The sequence below is a fragment of the Chamaea fasciata genome, unplaced genomic scaffold, assembly GCF_029207755.1.
Source record: "Chamaea fasciata isolate MVZ Bird 193981 ecotype frontalis unplaced genomic scaffold, bChaFas1.0.hap1 SCAF_18, whole genome shotgun sequence".
Taxonomy (NCBI): domain Eukaryota; kingdom Metazoa; phylum Chordata; class Aves; order Passeriformes; family Sylviidae; genus Chamaea; species Chamaea fasciata.
Window position 1 is genome coordinate 157,420 of NW_027094103.1, and position 17,495 is coordinate 174,914.

General features: G+C 58.7%; 2 protein-coding genes across 6 annotated transcripts; one reads left to right on the forward strand and one right to left on the reverse strand.

Moving 5' to 3' along the window:
* Positions 1 to 479: 479 nt before the first annotated feature.
* INPP5J (inositol polyphosphate-5-phosphatase J) lies at positions 480 to 8,694 on the forward strand. 4 transcript variants are annotated; one of them, XM_066200092.1, is made up of 12 exons: positions 480 to 1,252; positions 2,065 to 2,175; positions 3,660 to 3,768; positions 4,357 to 4,473; positions 4,548 to 4,723; positions 5,264 to 5,375; positions 5,756 to 5,865; positions 6,162 to 6,351; positions 6,562 to 6,699; positions 7,060 to 7,152; positions 7,380 to 7,484; positions 7,632 to 7,783. In XM_066200092.1, the coding sequence occupies exons 1-12, from the start codon at positions 645 to 647 to the stop codon at positions 7,686 to 7,688; spliced, it is 1,926 nt and encodes a 641-aa protein (XP_066056189.1). In that variant the 5' UTR covers positions 480 to 644; the 3' UTR covers positions 7,689 to 7,783. The 4 variants fall into 4 exon arrangements, with proteins under 4 accessions (XP_066056189.1, XP_066056188.1, XP_066056186.1 ...); XM_066200091.1 differs by having other exon boundaries at positions 481 to 1,252; positions 7,592 to 7,744; XM_066200089.1 differs by having other exon boundaries at positions 485 to 1,252; positions 7,618 to 8,694.
* Positions 8,690 to 11,508, reverse strand: PLA2G3 (phospholipase A2 group III). Of its 2 annotated transcripts, none has more exons than XM_066200094.1 (7): positions 11,076 to 11,508; positions 10,870 to 11,002; positions 10,660 to 10,794; positions 10,095 to 10,555; positions 9,854 to 9,983; positions 9,609 to 9,743; positions 8,690 to 9,446 (listed from the first exon to the last, which is right to left on the reverse strand). In XM_066200094.1, exons 1-7 carry the CDS (start codon positions 11,506 to 11,508, stop codon positions 9,242 to 9,244), a joined length of 1,632 nt encoding a protein of 543 aa, XP_066056191.1. In that variant the 3' UTR covers positions 8,690 to 9,241. The 2 variants fall into 2 exon arrangements, with proteins under 2 accessions (XP_066056191.1, XP_066056190.1); XM_066200093.1 differs by having other exon boundaries at positions 8,690 to 9,449.
* Positions 11,509 to 17,495: the final 5,987 nt, after the last annotated feature.

The window sequence follows — 17,495 nt, forward strand, 5'->3', positions numbered from 1 at the left end:
AGTGCTGCACACAGCTGCACACATAGAGCAGTACACTCACAGAGGTGCGCATGAAGCACACACAGCCCACATGTAAATAGACACACAGCCAGACACACACACACACACACACTCACACACAGCTGCCACGAGAGTGTGTGTGCTCACCAACAGTGCAAACACTCTGCAGCAGATCACAGACATATCTGGCACAAGCTGACACAACAGCTACAGTGGTGAACACAGTCATATACACAGTAATGCACCAGGGCAGGCATTCATTTGCAAGGGCAGGTGTGCACGTGCAGTGACAGACGTGCACTTGCAAGGACAGGTGTGCAAGGACAGGTGTTCATGCACAAGAACAGGTGTGTACATGCAAGGACAGATGTGCAAGGACAGGTGCGCACACGCAAGGACAGGTGTGGTGTGAAGGGGCAGGTGCGCACGCAGGAAAAGATTTTCGGGGGGCAGAGGGAGGGGGCGAGGCACAGGCCGTCACGTGAGCGGGGCGGGGCGGCAGGTGAGCAAGGGGCGGGGCCGCTCCTGCGCCTTTAAGGCGCCGCGCAGGTGGCGGGTGTTGACGTCACTGTGCGGGTACGTCACGGGTCGGGGCCGCAAGGTGTGCGGGGCTGGGTCGGAGCCGCTCCGGTCTCCTCCCGCTGATGGACCCGGCCCGGCCCGGCAGCGCAGACCGGGGTTCGGCCGCAGACGCGGGGTCCCGACCCGGCCCCCTACGCGGCCCCGAGAGCGCGGCTCGGCTCCCGCCCGACGCTGGGGCTTCGACGGTGCCTTTCCTCGGCGGCGGCGTCCCGGGTGGCCGTAGGAGCTCCCGACCGGACGGGCATGGCTTCGGGCACGGCTGTTTGCGGCGCGCAGGAACCGAGGAGCGGCCCCCGGCCCGGACCCCCCGCGAGGGTCTCCCGCTGCCGGCCCTGCTGCCCCCTGTCCCTGGCGGCCCCCCGTCCCCGGCAGTTTCCGGTCGGGCCACCTTCCCCGCGCCGGCCCCGCCGGAGCGGCGGGAGATGCTGCCCAAAGCGGAATCCAGCGACCACATCGCGGCCTGGGCGGGCCCCGCCGTGCCCCGCGCCTCCACGCTGCCCAAGGCCCTGTCCAGCGAGTTCCTCGCCGGCGGGTGGGCGGGCCTGACCCCCCGAGCGGAGCCGGCTGAGCTGCCCGTCCTCGCCCGGCCCCTCGACCGGCTCGGCCCCGGCGACGTCTGCGATCCGCTGCCGGACTGCCCGAGACGAGCCCCGGAGGACGGCGCTTTCCGGTGAGTGGAGCTGCGGGGCGCTCACGGGGACGGGGCTTGCAGTGCCGCGGGAGCAGCACCCGCTCTGCCTCTTCTTCCCGCTGTGGCGGGTTCAGCAGGATTAGGGTGTAGGGCTGCAGGCAAACTCCCGGCGGGGAGGATGCCTGGTGCCCACTGTTCGTGCGGGATATCGTGATAGAGACACCGACTGTGAAGTGAGTGCCACCTGCCCCGACTGTCCCCGAGCGCTGCGGCTAGTGTGGCTCTGCTCTTCTTGCCTATTGGAACGTGTCCCCTGTGACTGAGGCTCCTCCTGTCGCTACCAAAAGAGCCTGCGGGCCCTTTGCTGGTGCCCGTTGCGCACTGGCATTAATATGTTGTGACGGATGTGGCTTTGCGTTGGTGAAGGACACTGCTGCGGGCCTGCAGCATTGCTGTCACATGCGCTGCCCTGGCCTTTGTGGCTGGCAGGGGCTGGGAATGGGAACTGAGATCCAGGTCCTTTTCCCCAGAGGCCTGAGCCTTCCTGGGGAAAGCTGGGGAAGCAGTCTTCTAGAGACACCCTGTCTGGCAGCCTGTCTGTGTCAGCTGGTAGTGATGAAGACGAGGGTTCTTTGTGCTGGTTTCTAAAATTTCAGGTGCAGATCCTGGGGGATCTTGGAGGCAAGGACCTGTCTGCCTAATACGGGAGTTAAGGACCTGGTGTATATGCCATGACTTGGCTACTTCTGTTGCCATCAAAAAGCTTCCTTGGTGGATCTGGGGGCTGAACAGGGTTACAAGGAACCCTTCTGAGCTCCTGTGTTAGCTTGTTCTTCCTTTGTCCTCCCAAGCATCACAGTGGTCACCTGGAATGTAGGTACAGCCATGCCCCCAAATGATGTGACGTCCCTGCTGCACCTCAACACAGGCGAGACAAACGATGTGGACATGATCGCCATTGGGTAAGAGGATGAGGTGCGGCTCCCCCTTTTCCTTCCCCTCCCCTCCTCTGGCGAATCCCCTTTTGGAGGAATCCCCAAAGCCCTGGGAGACAAGGAATGGAAGAGCTGCAGCCTCAGCCTCCCCTGGGGCATGGGGTGCAGGGAGGGGTGTGCATCACAAATGACAGCATGTCAGAAAAGGTGATGGAGAATCAGCTCCTGGTAAAATGGGAGTGCTGAGAGGAACTGAAATCCTTGAGTACTGATTAGACTTGAATCTTCATTGAGCCTAAGGCTGGCTGTGCTGGGCCAAGTTAGCCCTGCTCTTGCTGTGAGCTGTGGCAGTCCTTGGGCCAGGTCTGTCAAGGTATTTGACTCACCTGGCCAAATCCTCTGGGAACATTCTCCTCCTCTGCTTTTGCATGTGGTATGCAGGCCGCAAGGGCGTAGATCTGCTGTCCTCCTGAGGCTGGATTGGCTTCATGCCCCTGCTACACAGACCTGCTGGCAGGGCAGTGCCACAGCATTGTGGTGAGGCTGATGAGGTGAGGGCAGCTGTCCCTTGAGGACTGCAGTGGTGTGTGAATTCCTGCAAAGGCCAGGGATATGCTGTCTTTGCACAGGGAGCAGGAAGCAGCCTCTGCTTATAGGTATGAGGTAGAAGAGCTGGATCTGCCTCCCGGACTGCCCCTGAGCTCCCAGCTGTGGGGGCATAGTGGTGTAAGGGCTGGTGCTGCTGGAGCCATGATGCTGTGTTTGAGCTGGCCTCTCAGTCCCCTCAGCCTTGCAGGCCAGTGCAATGGGTCTGGGTGGGTGGCAGAGGTCAACCTGAGCTGGATGGATGGGGTGAGGGGTGTAGCTGACAGTAAGAGACCTGCTGGGACCATGTTCCAGGTCTGGGCAGGGTATCCTGCTACTCCTCATTTCCTGGTATCTCTGCCTGGTGTCCTTCCTCTGACCTGTGTCTCTGTGCTCTAAGCACTTGATATATTTGGGCAAGATGTTTCCTGATTGCACTGTCCTCTATGGATATTTTTCCCTCTCTTCATTAATTGCCAAGCTGGGAGGAGCACTACTAATTTCCTGGTTGCTGCTGCTCCGAACTATGCAGCTCAGTACATCTGGACACTTCATGCTGTCGGGATGTGACTTCTCTGTAGAGACTGAGAGGCCCTGTAAGCCCCTCTTGCACACCGAGATGGGCTTCAGGCTTCTGCTCAACCCTGTGCAGCATAACTGCTTCTGCTTTAGAAAGGGCCAAGGCCTCCTGGATTCAGGGCCACTTGTGCCTCCTGCCAGCACATGGCCCAGAATCACTGGACCAAGGACATGGCTGGTTTGTGCTCTTAAAATCAGTGCCTTCCCTTGAACTGCCCTTCCCATCCTGTCCTGCTACCCAGCATTGTGCTTTGGCACCTCTCCCAAGTTCTCTCTAACTGGGACACTTTCCTGGTGCTGAAGATGCCTTCCTGGTGTGGCTGAAGGACCTGTAAATTTCCTCCCAGGCTGCAGGAGGTAAACTCCAAGATAAATAAGCGCTTGAAGGATGCCCTCTTCACGGATCAGTGGAGTGAACTCTTCATGGATGTGCTGAGCCCCTTCCACTTCATCCTGGTAAGGAGTCCTGAAGGAGTTGGCAGCTGGTGTTCTCCCTGCCTGCCAGACAGCTGGGACACAAGGAAAGAAAGCTGGATTGCAGGATGGAGGGAGGTGTGGTGGGAGAGCTGGCTGTCTGCAGCCATCCAAGCAGCAGGGACCGCTGCTGCATCTCACGCAGCAAGTTGTTTGGCTTGTCCACCCAGCTGCCTTTCCTGCACTAATGCTTCCCTTCTGGTCCTTTGGGTGAGTTTGTGTTGCCCCCTGTACTGAACCAGGGTGAGGAGGTGAATGTGGGAACCTGCTGGTGCTGCTGGCTGCAGCCTGTGAGACTCAGGGCAGGCTCAGCACCCCCAGACAGGTTCAGCTCTCCAAAGGCATTTGCCTCAGGGCATACATAAGCCCAGCATCACTGAGGCTCAGGTTTGGCTGTCAGTGTTCAGGAGGGTATGCACAGATCTCTGAACAAAATGTGCTGTTAGTCACCTGTGGGATGGAGGAGCACATGAAGGGTGGAGGTGCTGCCCCATGGCCTGGAGCAGGGGAAATTGTCCTCCTGTCCCCAGGCTCTCTATCATCCTACTCCAGCTCTTGCTCCCATTCCAGGTCAGCACAGTGCGGATGCAAGGTGTGATCCTACTGGTGTTTGCCAAATACTACCACCTGCCCTTCCTACAGGACATCCAGACAGACTGCACCAGGACAGGGCTGGGGGGATACTGGGTGAGTGTGGCTCTGGGGGGGGGAGATTGCAAGGGGCTGGCTTCCCAAGGAGTCATGGGATCCTCTTGGTGCAGGGCAACAAAGGTGGGGTGAGTGTTCGTCTGTCCGTCTTCGGCCACATGATCTGCTTCCTGAACTGCCACCTGCCAGCACACCTGGAGAAGACAGAGCAGCGCAAGGAGGACTTTGCCACCATACTGCACATGCAGCAGTTTGAGGGGCCTGCGGCCAACGGCATCCTGGACCATGAGTGCGTACCCCACCACTTTGCTCCCCCGTCTGGGCTCTAGTGCCAGTCCCAGTCCTTGACCACCTCCATGTAGGGTCTGGGGTCTGTCCCCTGCGTCCCAGCACAGCTTGGAGATCAGGTCTTGCCTGCAGAGCTGGCCCAGCATCGACTCAGCATGGTGGGGTAGGTGTTCAGAGGGTTCTTGGTCTCACCACATTCAGCTCCTGCCTAACTAGCACTGTTGGGATTTGGGACCAGTCAGGCAGAGGGGCCAGCTCTGACCTGGTATCCTGGCTGTGCGATCTGAATCCAGTGGGTGCCTCACTACCCTTGGTTTCAGCTTGGGGAATTCTGGCCCATTTGGCTAGTGGTGCTTGGTCGTACCTACAGAATCCCAGCAGCTGGCCAGGATGCTGGCTGAGCACTGACCTGTGCCAGTGTTCCCAAGAGTATCTGTGCTGTGGGCTAAGGCTGGCCCCAGGCTGGGGACATCTTACCCTGCTGTCCCTGGCTCTGGTAGCCTCAGCCCTTTTAGCCCATTATCCTTGCTGCCATCCACAGCCTCGTGTTCTGGTTTGGGGACCTCAATTTCCGCATCGAGAGCCTGGACATCTGTTTTGTGAAGTATGCCATTGACAGCAATGTCCTGAGCCAGCTCTGGGAGAAGGATCAGGTGAGGGATGGGCATGCTGCCAGCCTACAATGGATCCCAAGCAGTCATTGACTCTCCCTAAAACTGCCCATGAGCTGTGGGACAGAGCGTGTCCTCTTGCAGCCTGTAGGATGTGAAAGGGCCCTGGCTCTCATATCTCTGGGGGAGGAAGGGATAGTAGAGTCCCAGGTCAGTCTGGATGGAGCTGGGCACACTTCCCTCATCAGTGTGTGAAGAAGAGCTGAGGCATTGAGTCTACAGACTAGCTGATGGCATAAATGGACAGAGCTGTGGGAGCTGGCAGGAAGGGCTGAGTTGTCACAGTGTGTGAAGGTAGAGAGATTTTGGTGGGATTTGCGGAGGGGGCTGCTGTGCTCCTTGATGTGCCCTCTTCCCCACAGCTGAACATTGCCAAAAGCACGTGGCCTGTTCTCAGAGGCTTCCAGGAGGGACCCCTGAACTTCCCACCCACTTTCAAGTTTGATGTGGGCACCAACAAGTATGACAGCAGGTAGGAGAGCAGAGCTGGGCATGAGGTGGGGCTGAGAGATGCAGGAACCATGGGGCTCAGAGCCAGTGTAGGTGCTGGTGTGGATGGGTGGGGAGAGCAGCCATGTGGGGGCAGGTACAGGCTGGACTAGGATGCAATAGCGGTGCTGGTGCCAGTGCAGGTCTGTCCCTGCAACTGTGCTGAGTGCCAAGATGAGCGCTTCCCCTGTCCACATGTGCTGTAGTGCCAGGCGGACGCAGTTTGGGTCAGAGCCCACTGCCTCTGCCAGGCAAGAGATGCCCCTCTGTGCCCTGCAGTGCCAAGAAGCGAAAACCTGCCTGGACCGACCGCATCCTGTGGAAGATAAAACCTCCCAGGAAGGGGCTGGGCACAGATGGGCACCAGCCCAGCCAGGGTGTGCTATCAGTGAGCCAGCTGTGCTACTGCAGTCACATGGAATACACTGTCAGCGACCACAAGCCAGTAGCTGCCATCTTTGCTGTGCAGGTGAGCACTGTCCAGCGCTGCTGGGAATGCAGGTAGGAGCTGCAGGAGTGGAATACCCAGCCTTATGTGTAGGGGGCTTACTTCTGTTTGGCAGGCTCAGCTGCCTTGTCCCTTACTGGCGGCTGCTGTGGGTGTATGCATGGGGGCCCTGAGCAGCAGAGGCAGCTCTTTGCCATGCCCTTGCTCACCATGTACCTCTGTCTCTGACAGTTTGCTTCTAAGGTGGACAAGCCCCTGGTTGAGATTTATGTGGCTGACGAGTGGAGCAGGCCTCAGCAAGCAGTTGTCAGGTACAAGATGGCTGTTGGCTTCCACCGGAGCTCCTGGGACTGGATAGGACTCTACCGGGTAGGGGCTTGGGAGCTGCTGGGGCTGGAGGGAGTGGGGAGCACTGCACAGCACTGTGGGGTCCCTTCTGAGTTACCCCCCACCAGCAAACATGGTGAGGGCATGGAGCTGCGCCCTCCCTTACCCTGGCATCATGATGTGGTCCTGCTTCAGGAGCCTCAGGTCCAGCAGTTCCCTCTTCCTCCTGCTCTGTGGGCCCCACAGGACCCCAGGGCACACCTGGGGGGGTACAAGGCAGCTTTGGGTCACCGCACACCCTGTGTGAGCAGAGGGGGCTGAGCAACAGGAGACTTGAAGTGATAATACCGAGTGGGGTCGTATTGTCCCACTCACTCGTGTTCTCCCATTTATTGTGCACAGGTGGGCTTTCGGCACCCCAAAGACTACGTGTCCTATGTCTGGGCCAGGAGTGATGATGGGGATCGCTGCCTGGAGAAGCAGCTGTGTGCACAGGTGAGGTGGGGCCAGCTCTGCTGTCTTGCTGGCACTTCTGCCCCACAGTAGGGGCACAATGGCCTCTTTGAGCCCCTGGATGGAGGAGGCAGGCACCTCGTTACTACTTTTTGCTGAGCCTGGGGCAGGCTCATGGTGTTGGCAGCAGAGACTTGTGCTTTTGGCTGGGGTTGGAGGAGGCACCCTTGTGCCAACCCCAGTGCCCATCAGGTGTCTCTGGACTGCAGGTGATGTTCTCTGAGGAAGCACTGCCCAAGGGGAATGGCGAGTACATCCTTGGATATTACAGCAACACCTCCAGTAGCATCGCTGGTGTGACTGAGCCCTTCCAGGTGAGCACAGCCAAGAGGTGATGGGGAGGGGGGATGGGTATGGGGGTCGGTCTCTGGATGAGGGAGGCCAGCTGGTGTGGAATCCAACAGTCCCCTGTGATGGTCAGCTGGCAGTGCTGATGCAGGGGTGCAGATTTCCCTACCCAGGTCAGAGGAGGGCAGCAGCTCTACGGACAGCTCAGGCAGCAGCTCAGAAGAGGATGACAGTACACTTGTCCTCCTGGCCCCCAAATCCCGTAGCCCCAGCCCGGGCAAGATGAAACGTCACCGGAGCCGAAGTCCTAGCCTGGCCAAGTTCCAGGGCCTCATCCTGCGGCCATCAAGCCGGGACAGGGGTACAAGCCGCAGTCCCTCACCCCAGGGCCGTCGCAGCCTCCCCAAGAATATCCCAACCATCCATCTGTCCCAGGAGGAGCTGGGGCACCACGGAGTCAAAAGCAAGGAGCTGGGACAGCCAGCAGAGAGCCCAGAGGGCAGCCTGTTCTACCAGACTGCACAGGAACAAGGTGGCCTCCGGTGTGTCTCTGCTGACAGCTCCCTGGCCAGGGCTGACCCCCGGAGCCTGGGCCTGCTGCCTGCACTGCGCCTGGAGATGATTGACCAGGCCCTGGGCTGGCGGCGGGAGGGTGTAGACCAGGGCTATTACCCCTGCCAGAGAATGAGTCCCACCAGCCCTGCAGGCTGTGGCACCTCCCCAAAGGAGGGGTACAGCCCCCAGGAACTGGATAGACCTAGCTGTGCCATGGGCCGCTGATGCAGTGACTCCCTTCCTCCTCCCCATAGCGTGCTTGCTGTGTGCTTTCCTCTGCCACTTCCCTGCTGAGACACTCCTCCCTTATTTATTGCAGTGACTCCTCACCCCTGTTGTGTGCCTCCAGGTACAGGCCCCCCCTCGCTGCCTCCAGTCCAAGCTCCTGCCCTGGGCAGGGCTGTGAGGTGACACGGGGAGGGTGGGAAAAACTGGTCTAATGCAGTTTGGGGAACCCCTCATGAACTTCAAAGTGCAGAACTCTTGTCCCATGGGTGGAGTGTTGGCCTCACACCTGAGGTGGCACTAGAGACCAGGGCAGGGCTCTGGCAGGAATGGTGATGGGCACAGAGCAAGGACCACTACAGGGTACCCTGGAAATCAAAGCTTGCTCCTTCCCTGCTCTACCACTGTGCCCAGCCTGAACATAGTGCAAGTGACAAAATAAATGATCCTGCCCACCCCAGCTGCACTGTGCTCACTGCTGGGGGCAGGATCAGCCCTGGTGTGGGGGCCACAGCATCAAGAGGGGGACAGCAGGCTCAACACTTCCACTATACACCATGCTCTGATCACCCTTTATTTCTTCTGCCACATGCAGGTACTGACTCCAGCCCTCCTAACCTGCCTGGGCAAAAGGGTTAGGATCACACCTCATTGCTCAGGCCCCCCAGTTGAAGGGTCATCAATCTAGGGGTGGGGTGCCCTGCCATCCCCCCTGCCCCAGAGCACACCAGGGAAGAAGGACAATGAGTTTTCCCCTTCCTGAGCCATCCTATTTCTTTCCCCTAGCTTTTGATACTCATGGATAGCAGCCACAGCTCGAGAGGCTTCTCAGTCCCTCTGCCTGCTCTGGCTGTGGTCCCCAGCTCAATGCTGTCATGCCAACAGCCATGCGCAGTGCCATCCTTTGACCTGAGGACCAGACCCCAAGCAGCTCCAGGTTGCAGCTGCTGCACAGCATATCTTCCTCCCTCCCTTTCCTTCCCAAGGCAGTGCTGCTTTGGTGTCACTGAAGCACTGTGTGGGGCCAAGCACCTGGTGTCTGCTCTATGACCAGATGCTGGCACTGCCCCCAGAGGGTGCCTCCCCTGGCCCGTGTCTTCCAGTGTGGATGCCTGGCCTTGGAGCTTGCACGCAGAGGGCTCCAGCGTCTTAGAATCTTTTTGAGCTGCCGTGCAGGTACAAGCACAGCCCTGGCCACCGTGCTACAGCTGCTGGAGAAGCAAAACTGTGCACATCACTGCAATCCTGCAGCACCAATATCCACTGCCCCTGCTCTGCAGCCTAGTTGTGAACAGCAGAGCAGGGGCCAATGCTTGTGATACCAGTTTCCTGCCCCACCCAGGCCCTGGCCTCTTGACCTCCCCACTTACCTGTGCTGTGACCCCTTGCCTGGGCTGCAGGCAGCAGGCAGCTTGAGAACAAAACAGTCCATGGCAATGTGGTCAGCCAGGACAGCCATGTCCATGTCACTGCAGTCCCTCGCCCTGTGGAGGCACTGTGCAAGCCTGCAGGCACAGGAAGGCATATGTTAGCAGGTGCCAGCCAGGGAAGGCATCCCACCTCCTGTGCTCCCCAACTGTATGCACACAGTGCCCTTTTCCTCCTGGCCTCACACCTGCATGTGCAGTTGCAGTGGAGGAGTGCCTTGTTGTTCACGTTGTGCAGCTGGTACCTTGCCTCATGGGGTGCAATCTGGTGCTCACACTTATGCAGGTGCTTCTTGCACCTGCACGCCCTGCCCGGGCCTGAGGAGAGCAGGGAGGTAAGGGGCACCCCCAGTATATGACCGCCACCGGCCTGAGGCCTTGGGCCACGCCAGCTGCAGTGTGCTCATGCTGCCCACAGTACCAGCTCACCCTGCTGCCTGTGTCCCTTCACAGCTGGCACGGGGGTGGCTCCGCACTTTGCTGTGGCTGGGCTGGGTCCAATGCTGCCATACCAAGAGCGTCCTAAGATTCCAGCTCCTTGCTCTGCTCCAACCAGATCCTGTCTTGACACTGTCATTGCTGTTGCAGGGCCAGGCTCTAGCCCCCAGTGCACTGCTAGGTGCCTGGTTGTGAGCTCAGCCTTGTCCCTGGCCGATGCAGGGGTACCTGGGTCCTGTGGCTGCTGGGCTGTCTTAGGTCTCCGTGCCTGGTGGCGCTCAGGCTTTGCCCTCACTTCCTGTTGAAGCCGCTTCCGCCCTGTTCTAGAGAAATTCCTTCCCTTGCCCGGGGGCTGCACAGTGGGAGCGCCCCTCTCCTCCGCCGGTAGGCTGGGGTGGTACTGATTCTGCTGCACCATCCTGGCCAGAGGCACTACACCATAACGCTCACACCTGCGGACACCACGTGCCGTGAGGTCCCGCACACCAACCAAGCCGTGCCCGAGGAGGCAGCTGGGCAGGGCATGCTGAGAGCCGGGACACCCCCGGGCACTCACCCGCCCCACCAGTGCCACTGGACGCACTCCTCGCTCTCTTCCAGCACAAAGCATGGCACCTCCAACAGGTTGAAGAATGTGACGCCGATGATGTTGGAGACGGTGTCGTTGATGGCGAGCAGGCACCGCCGGAACCTGCGGGCAGGGACCGGTGAGGAGGGCGGATCCCCAGGCCCCCCGTTTCCTCACGGCCCCGGCACCGGGGCTCACCTGGCGTCGCAATCGCAGTGAGACACGGTGTGCAGGCGATAGTTGCGGATGCCGTAGTTGAACTGCAGCGCCATGATCTGCGCCCAGCACTGGTCGTGCTCCCGACAGCACCGGTCGGGGCCGCGGAACAGCCCTGCGGAGGCGCCGATGAGCGCGGCCCCGCGGAGGGAGACCGGGCGCTCGCGCTGCCCCCCGCCGCTCCGTACCCAGCTCGCTCCAGTTCCCCGCCGAGTCCCCCGCGCCGCACCACAGCGTTCCTGGCAGCGTCCAGCCCCGGCGGCGGCGGCGGCGTTGCGGTCCCGGCGGCAGGGGGTCTGTGCAGGCGGCGCGGCGCCGCCACAGCGCAGACAGAGCACGGCGCAGCGCGGCCCCGGGCCCGGCGGGCGGGCGCTGCGCGCAGGCGGCGCGGAAGGCGCGGGCGAGGCGCGGATCGCGGCGGGCCCAGCAGGCGCGGAGGCGGCCGGGCGCAGCCCAGACGCTCTCGACCAGCGCGGGTCCGGTGCCGGCGCCCGCGCTCAGGAACGCCACGTACCGCGCGCCGCCCGCGCCCGCCGCCTCCCGCGCGCACACTGCCCCGCCGAGCCAAGCGCGCGCGCATGCGCAGAGCGCCGCGCAGGCCAGAACCGCGCGCGCCCACATCGCGCGCGCCGCCCCGCCCCCCCCCCCCCCTCCCGCCCGGTTTTAATCCCGCGCCCGGCGGCGGGCCCGGCGCTGATTGGCCCGTGCCGCGCAGGCCCCGCCCCGCCGCCCGGTAGAGCGGCGGGATGCAGACAGGGTTCCCAGTTCTGGCACCTCCTCATGCCGGGTACCGCTCCCATCTAGGGCACTCTCCATTTCCGGGCACTCCCCCATCCTGGGCACCCCCTACTACCCGCGCCCCACCCTACTCTCTCCCTGGGCGCTCATGAGTGTGCTCTCACGTTCACGACTCTGGATACAGGTGTGTGTGCAGGGGTGGACAGCTGCCTGCACACTCACCTTAAGCACACGTATACACGCGTGTGTGAGTGTATGCCCATGTGCCGTGCATGCCCAACCATGTGTGTGCCCCGCACAGGCTGTAGCCATGTCCCTGCTCAAGTATCCGCCGTGTGTGCAGTCAGGACACAGAGCAGTGTTCTGCCCAGCCCCTGCAGAAGCTGCCCATAGCCCAGGACCACACCTGTTCGAGTGCTGAGAATCCCTGAGGATGGAGCCACCACAGCCCCCCAGGGCAACTCCTACTACTGCCTGACCCTCACTGTACAAAGTTGATATTCGAAGGAACCTCCCATGTCCCAGTTTGTGCTTATTGCATTTTGTTCCATTACTGGACATCACTGGGAAAAGACAAACTCTTGTGTCTTTGCGCCCTCCCTACTTGTGTATTAACAGGACCCCTCAAAACTCCTCTGCTCCAGCCTCAGCAGACCCCACTCCTGCATCCACTCCACACAATACAGGTGCTCCAGTCACTCCACTACCATCACAGCTCTTTGCGGGACTCATCTCAGCATGTCTGTGCCTTGCTCAGGTGATCCCAGCTGGAGCAGCATGGCGTCCCCCTCGTGCTCCTTGCTCAGCTTTGCCTGGTGCAGCTTGGGCTGCTGCCACAAGGACACATCTCTGGCTACTGCTTAGCTGGTGCCCAGCAGGATCCCAAGGTCCATCCCTGCAGAGCTGTTTTCCAGCTGGTGGCCCAACTTATGCTGGTACAATATCCCCCTGGGAATCAGGATCCCTCTACCCTGGAAATATCCTGGGAGGATAGGTGGGCTGTGGGGCAGAGCTCACCCCTGCACCTATCCAAGGGCCCCAGTGCCCCAGGGAAGCATTGCGTAGGGTGGCCAGTGGGTGTGGGAATCCTGCTGCATCCCAAAAAGATGCTGGCCCTGCTCTGGAGAACTGGCCCACTGAAGTCCAGATGCACCTCTCTGCCTGAAGGGCCTGAAAAGGGAGGGAGGGAGGGAGGGAGGGAGGGAGGGAAGGAAGGAAGGAAGGAAGGAAGGAAGGAAGGAAGGAAGGAAGGAAGGAAGGAAGGAAGGAAGGAAGGAAGGAAGGAAGGAAGGAAGGAAGGAAGGAAGGAAGGAAGGAAGGAAGGAAGGAAGGAAGGGAGGAAGGGAGGGAGGGAGGGAGGGAGGGAGGGAGGGAGGGAGGGAGGGAGGGAGGGAGGGAGGGAGGGAGGGAGGGAGGGAGGGAGGGAGGGAGGGAGGGAGGGAGGGAGCCATGGTTCCTCTGGTGTGGCTCTCTTCCAGGGCAACTCTGGAGTCATGTCTGTGTCCAGGCTGATGCTCTGCCCTACTGATGTCCTGGGGGTGCCAGGGGTGGCAGTCTGTGGAGTCCCATATGCCTTAACCCTAACTCAGGGGCACTGGGGGCTGATGGATGGGGCTTGGCAGTGTAGGCTTATCTCACCTTATCAGGCTTTCCCTGACATCATTGCACTGCAGACAGGGCAGAGTCCACCCTACGGCTGTGATAGGGCTGCCCTATGCCATGCACGACATCGCCCCAGGTGTCACAAAGGTCTCCCCTGTCCTGGGAGCTGTGTCTGTGAAGCTGGGTGAGGGCTGGCAGGTTGGGACTGGCATGCCAAGGCTGGGGAAGGGCTCTGCTCCAGGGTAGCCCAGATGTGGCAGAACCAGCCTTTCACCCATAGGGATCCACAGAGCCCTGCTGCCATGGGCTCTGCCACACTGTGCTGTGTTCCTGTCCCAGTGCCCCTAGGGCTGCCCTGTGCCTGGGCTGTATTGGCAGTCCCGTGGGGCCCCACAAGGAGGGATTCATGGGGCAGCACAGGACAGCCTTGGCTGACAAGTGCACGACTGTGTCAGAGACACAAACCCAGTTTGGGTTTGTCTAGAAGATAACACGGGGTAAGGAGGGATGTCCAATGCTCTGGCCTTCACCGCCCAAGCAGCCAGTGGGTTACAGGACTGGCTCTGCAGCAGAGCTCCCTGCTGTGTAACCATGCAGCTACTGCCCTGCTGCCAGCTGCTGGCACAAGGCTGGTGTCTGGCTGGACAGTGAGGACATAAGGCTGTGCCCTGGGCTACCCACTCCAAAGGCAGCATTGCCAGCCCTGCACCCGGCTCCGCTGACGTGGCTCAAGGCCACAAACAAGGCCAGTGCAGGGCTAAGCTGCCAAGGACTCAGGGCTGAGCCTGCAGTGGGGGAGCACTCAGCTCTGGTGAAGATGCCAGCAGTCATGGTCCATGCAGCAAGGGCGGGGAGTGGGTCCCAGACTGGGTCAGCACGAGTGCAGAAGTGGGCTGGTGAAGCAATTTTTTCCCTCCTTCTTCTGCATGCCATGTTCCATTTGAGGCTCCCCAGTCACTGCCTAGGAGAGCCTGGGTCAAGCTGTGGCCCCATGTGACATCTTTGTCACATCTGGATCCCATCCTTTGGCACCAAGACCCCACGCCAGTACCACCCTATCACACTTGCGTGGGGACCCTAAACACATAGCAGCCAGGAGTGCCCCAGCCTGCTGCATCAGGCTGCTCAGGCTTTCCATCAGCCTGATGGAGATGGTGGCACTGTGATGTGGTGGGAGTCAGGCTCTTCTGCTGCTTTTGTGGCATTTGCCTGCTCCCTGGCTACCCTGTTGGGCCAGAGGCCAGGGTGGTGGGCTTAACTCACCTGCACCCTGCAGTCCTGGCTTTAGAGAGAGCACTGGTTCAGGCTGGGGTGGCACTGGTGCCCATGGGTGCTCAGGCCACCCTGGGCAAGGACAGCCCACATGCCTGGCCCCAGGCTCTGGGAAGGCTGTGCTGGTTGTCATCATGTAGCATCTGCCCAGAGTTCTTCAAGAGCCATCCCTCTAGGATATAGTGTTTAATACAATTTTATAGGAGGAAGGGACTACAGAGGCAGAATTTTCTTCTCTCTTGCCACAGTCTCATTGCAGAAGCACAGCTGGCTCCATCAGGTATTTTCAGTGTGAGTCTGGGCTTTAGGGACAATGAGGATGGTCAGGCTCTGCACATCTGTGGGTCCTGCAGCTCACAGGAGCCATCTCCTGCTTTGGGTCCTCAGCCACAGCTGCAGCCTCCTCAAGATCTTTCCCAAGAGTGAAAGAGCACCCTGAAGGCCCTCAGCAGCCCTGTGTGGGTGACCCTGCTTGAGCCAGGGACTAGACAACCTCCACCCTCAACAAGGAGGCGTGCCTTGCTTCCAGCAGTGAATAACCAGCTTTGCCTATAGGAAAATACAGAAAGCCCCAAGATAAAAGGAACACAAAGAAAATCACCCCCAAACCACCACAAGGTAAGAGGATACTGATGGTAGGAGGAAATTCCTACCATTTCCTGTTTTCCCTTAGCCCCTAGGCATTTCCCCATGCCATCGTGATCTTGGGAGCAACTGGCTTTACTGCCCTGGTAAACATGTCCCTTTAAATTATGGAAACTACCCAGGAGGAAGCAGCTCTGCAAGGAGTGGTACCTGACTGATGCATATCACTGCACTCCAGGTGAAGGTCAGATGAGTGATGAGTCAGCAGGAGCTGGGTTTACCAAGAGCTGGAGGAGCAGCAACTCAGAGCAGGGACCCCTTTCCCAGCATGTGTGTGGGTTTGGCAGGAGCTGTGGGCTGGCATGCTGGGGAGAGGAAAGGTCATGGGGTTGAGGCATTTCTGGAAAGCAGAGTCGCTTTTCTTTCAATGTCCAAGTAAAACTGTGGGCTGGTATTTTCATCTATTTGGAAATGAGATGAAGGGACGAAAGCATTTTGATAAGAGAAAAAATGCCCACATGCTTCAGATTTCCTTCCCATTGTGTACAACAGATATGACTGAGCTCTCTGCCTGTGACAAATGCTGGGAAGGTTTGGTGCCTGCAGTGGGAAGTGTGTATGGCACTGGGTGAATCATTTACTGCAAAGTCAGGCAAACAAGCATGTCTGTGGTTGTTCCTCCTAGGTGGCAGAGCAGGGCCTGGCACACAGCCAGCTCCACCCCAAACACCCATAGGGGCTGGCAGGGCTGCAGCCCGTGCATCCTGGCCTGCAGTATCCACACCATGTCCACATCATTGTACAGCTCAGCAAAGGTGTATGAGTGCAGGACAACCTTAAAAACTTAAGGATTCCTCCTTGAACTCCATGCAAATCCCAGTAAAGCCAGTTTGCCTGGTTTTGGTAAAGGAAGCAGCTAATTTCAGATGGCCTTGAGCCCTAGTGAATTTCTCTTTCCCACTGGAGCTGAGTCTGGTGCAACTGAGTCTGGTCTTCTACTGGCTCAGTCCAATGAAATTGCTGTCTTGGCTCTCATTTTTAGTCCAGCCATGAGACAAGGCAGGAATTCCAGCAATTTCTACAGAGGGCAAGCCTCAGGAACAGTCACACCACAGAGCCTCTGCAGATGTTGGCCAGCAGCAGGATGTGGCCAGCTGTGTCCCAGACTGTTAAAGGTTATCAGCAGTAACAAAGCAGGGCAGTTACACAGAGCAACAATTAATGGAGTGAGTCCAGGAGACATGGCATGCTGCTGATACAAGGGATTCTAAAAAGAAAATCAACTCAGGAGCTTCCTTGTCTCCTGGCCAAAGATAGTAGCCTAGGCCTGTGCTGCTGTTGTCATGACCCACTGGTCAGGGGAATGATGTTCAGCATAAATTCTCACCAGGCTGAACAAAGCCACTGGACACGTCTCAGGAACTCCTGTTTCACTGTACAGTCACTGTAACTCTGGTAACCAGCCCATTGCTTAAACTCAAAAGGTGTTGGCCATCAAGCCTGTAAATTCTTGTAACACACTTCCACAAGGTGTTTGCTAACAAGCTACAACACATTCCCATAAACTTCCCACTTGCACAATGAAGTTCAGTACAGAGTATGGGGTGGAATAAGGTAAGTGTGTTTGCCCAGGAGAGAAATAAACACAGAAGAGGGAGAGAGAGAACAGAGATTATCATCAGTATCTAGATCCCATCTTGGTCTTGCCACATGGGTGGTCCGGAGCTGGGGTTGTGAGACAAAGAAAGTGACAAAGAAAGGGAGAGAAAAGAGAGTGAGTGGGCCCAATCCATTTTTTTTTCTAGTTAACCTGGTACAAGCCTTTTTGTAAACTTGACTTTTTGTGCTGTTTTGTTCATGCATCCACAGCCAGCCATTTCACCCCTCCTGCAGGAAGCGAGCTGGAAGAGGGAACTGAGCATGAAACTCGGGGGAGCAAGAAATTGGCTAAGAAGGCACTGCCTAACCTCCATGGGACACTCTCCTCCAGTCGTATCTTTCCTGTTGTAAATCAGAATGTTTGAGACTGTTGGGGATTAGGTTTGTTCCTTCTTTCTCTAAAGAATTTTTTCCTCATAAGTTACCAAGGAGACCAAGTGTTGGATACTTGAGAGTACTTAACTGAAACAAAGAGGTGGACAAAGGTGGAAGGGGGAGATAACGCAGGTAAAAAACAGAGCTTGAGGCAGCTGTGGGCTCTGGGCTCTTCTTTTTTTCCGGCGTTCGCATTCGCATTCGGGGAGAGAGAAAACGGCTGTTGCTGGCTGGAAGAGTTTCACTGTGGCCAAAGGGATCCAGTCCTGGGAAATCTACTATCACCGGTTCGGCCTGAATCCTGAGTTTTCTCTGCCACCTGCGGGAGCTGGGCTGGCCCTGCCTCGCCTTCGGCTTCTCCGGCGGTGCACCTCTTG

What these genes read in the sequence shown, in the direction of transcription:
- INPP5J (XM_066200089.1), top strand. Translation starts at nt 645, where the DNA reads ATGGACCCGGCCCGGCCCGGCAGCGCAGACCGGGGTTCGGCCGCAGAC. An exon ending in AGCTCTGGGAGAAGGATCAG is followed by an intron (nt 5,376 to 5,755) that starts GTGAGGGATGGG and finishes TCTTCCCCACAG; the next exon opens with CTGAACATTGCCAAAAGCAC. An exon ending in ACCAACAAGTATGACAGCAG is followed by an intron (nt 5,866 to 6,161) that starts GTAGGAGAGCAG and finishes TGTGCCCTGCAG; the next exon opens with TGCCAAGAAGCGAAAACCTG.
- PLA2G3 (XM_066200093.1), bottom strand. Translation starts at nt 11,508, where the DNA reads ATGTGGGCGCGCGCGGTTCTGGCCTGCGCGGCGCTCTGCGCATGCGCG. An exon ending in GGGGAACTGGAGCGAGCTGG is followed by an intron (nt 11,003 to 11,075) that starts GTACGGAGCGGC and finishes GCGCCTCCGCAG; the next exon opens with GGCTGTTCCGCGGCCCCGAC. An exon ending in CACTGCAACTGCACATGCAG is followed by an intron (nt 9,744 to 9,853) that starts GTGTGAGGCCAG and finishes CTGTGCCTGCAG; the next exon opens with GCTTGCACAGTGCCTCCACA.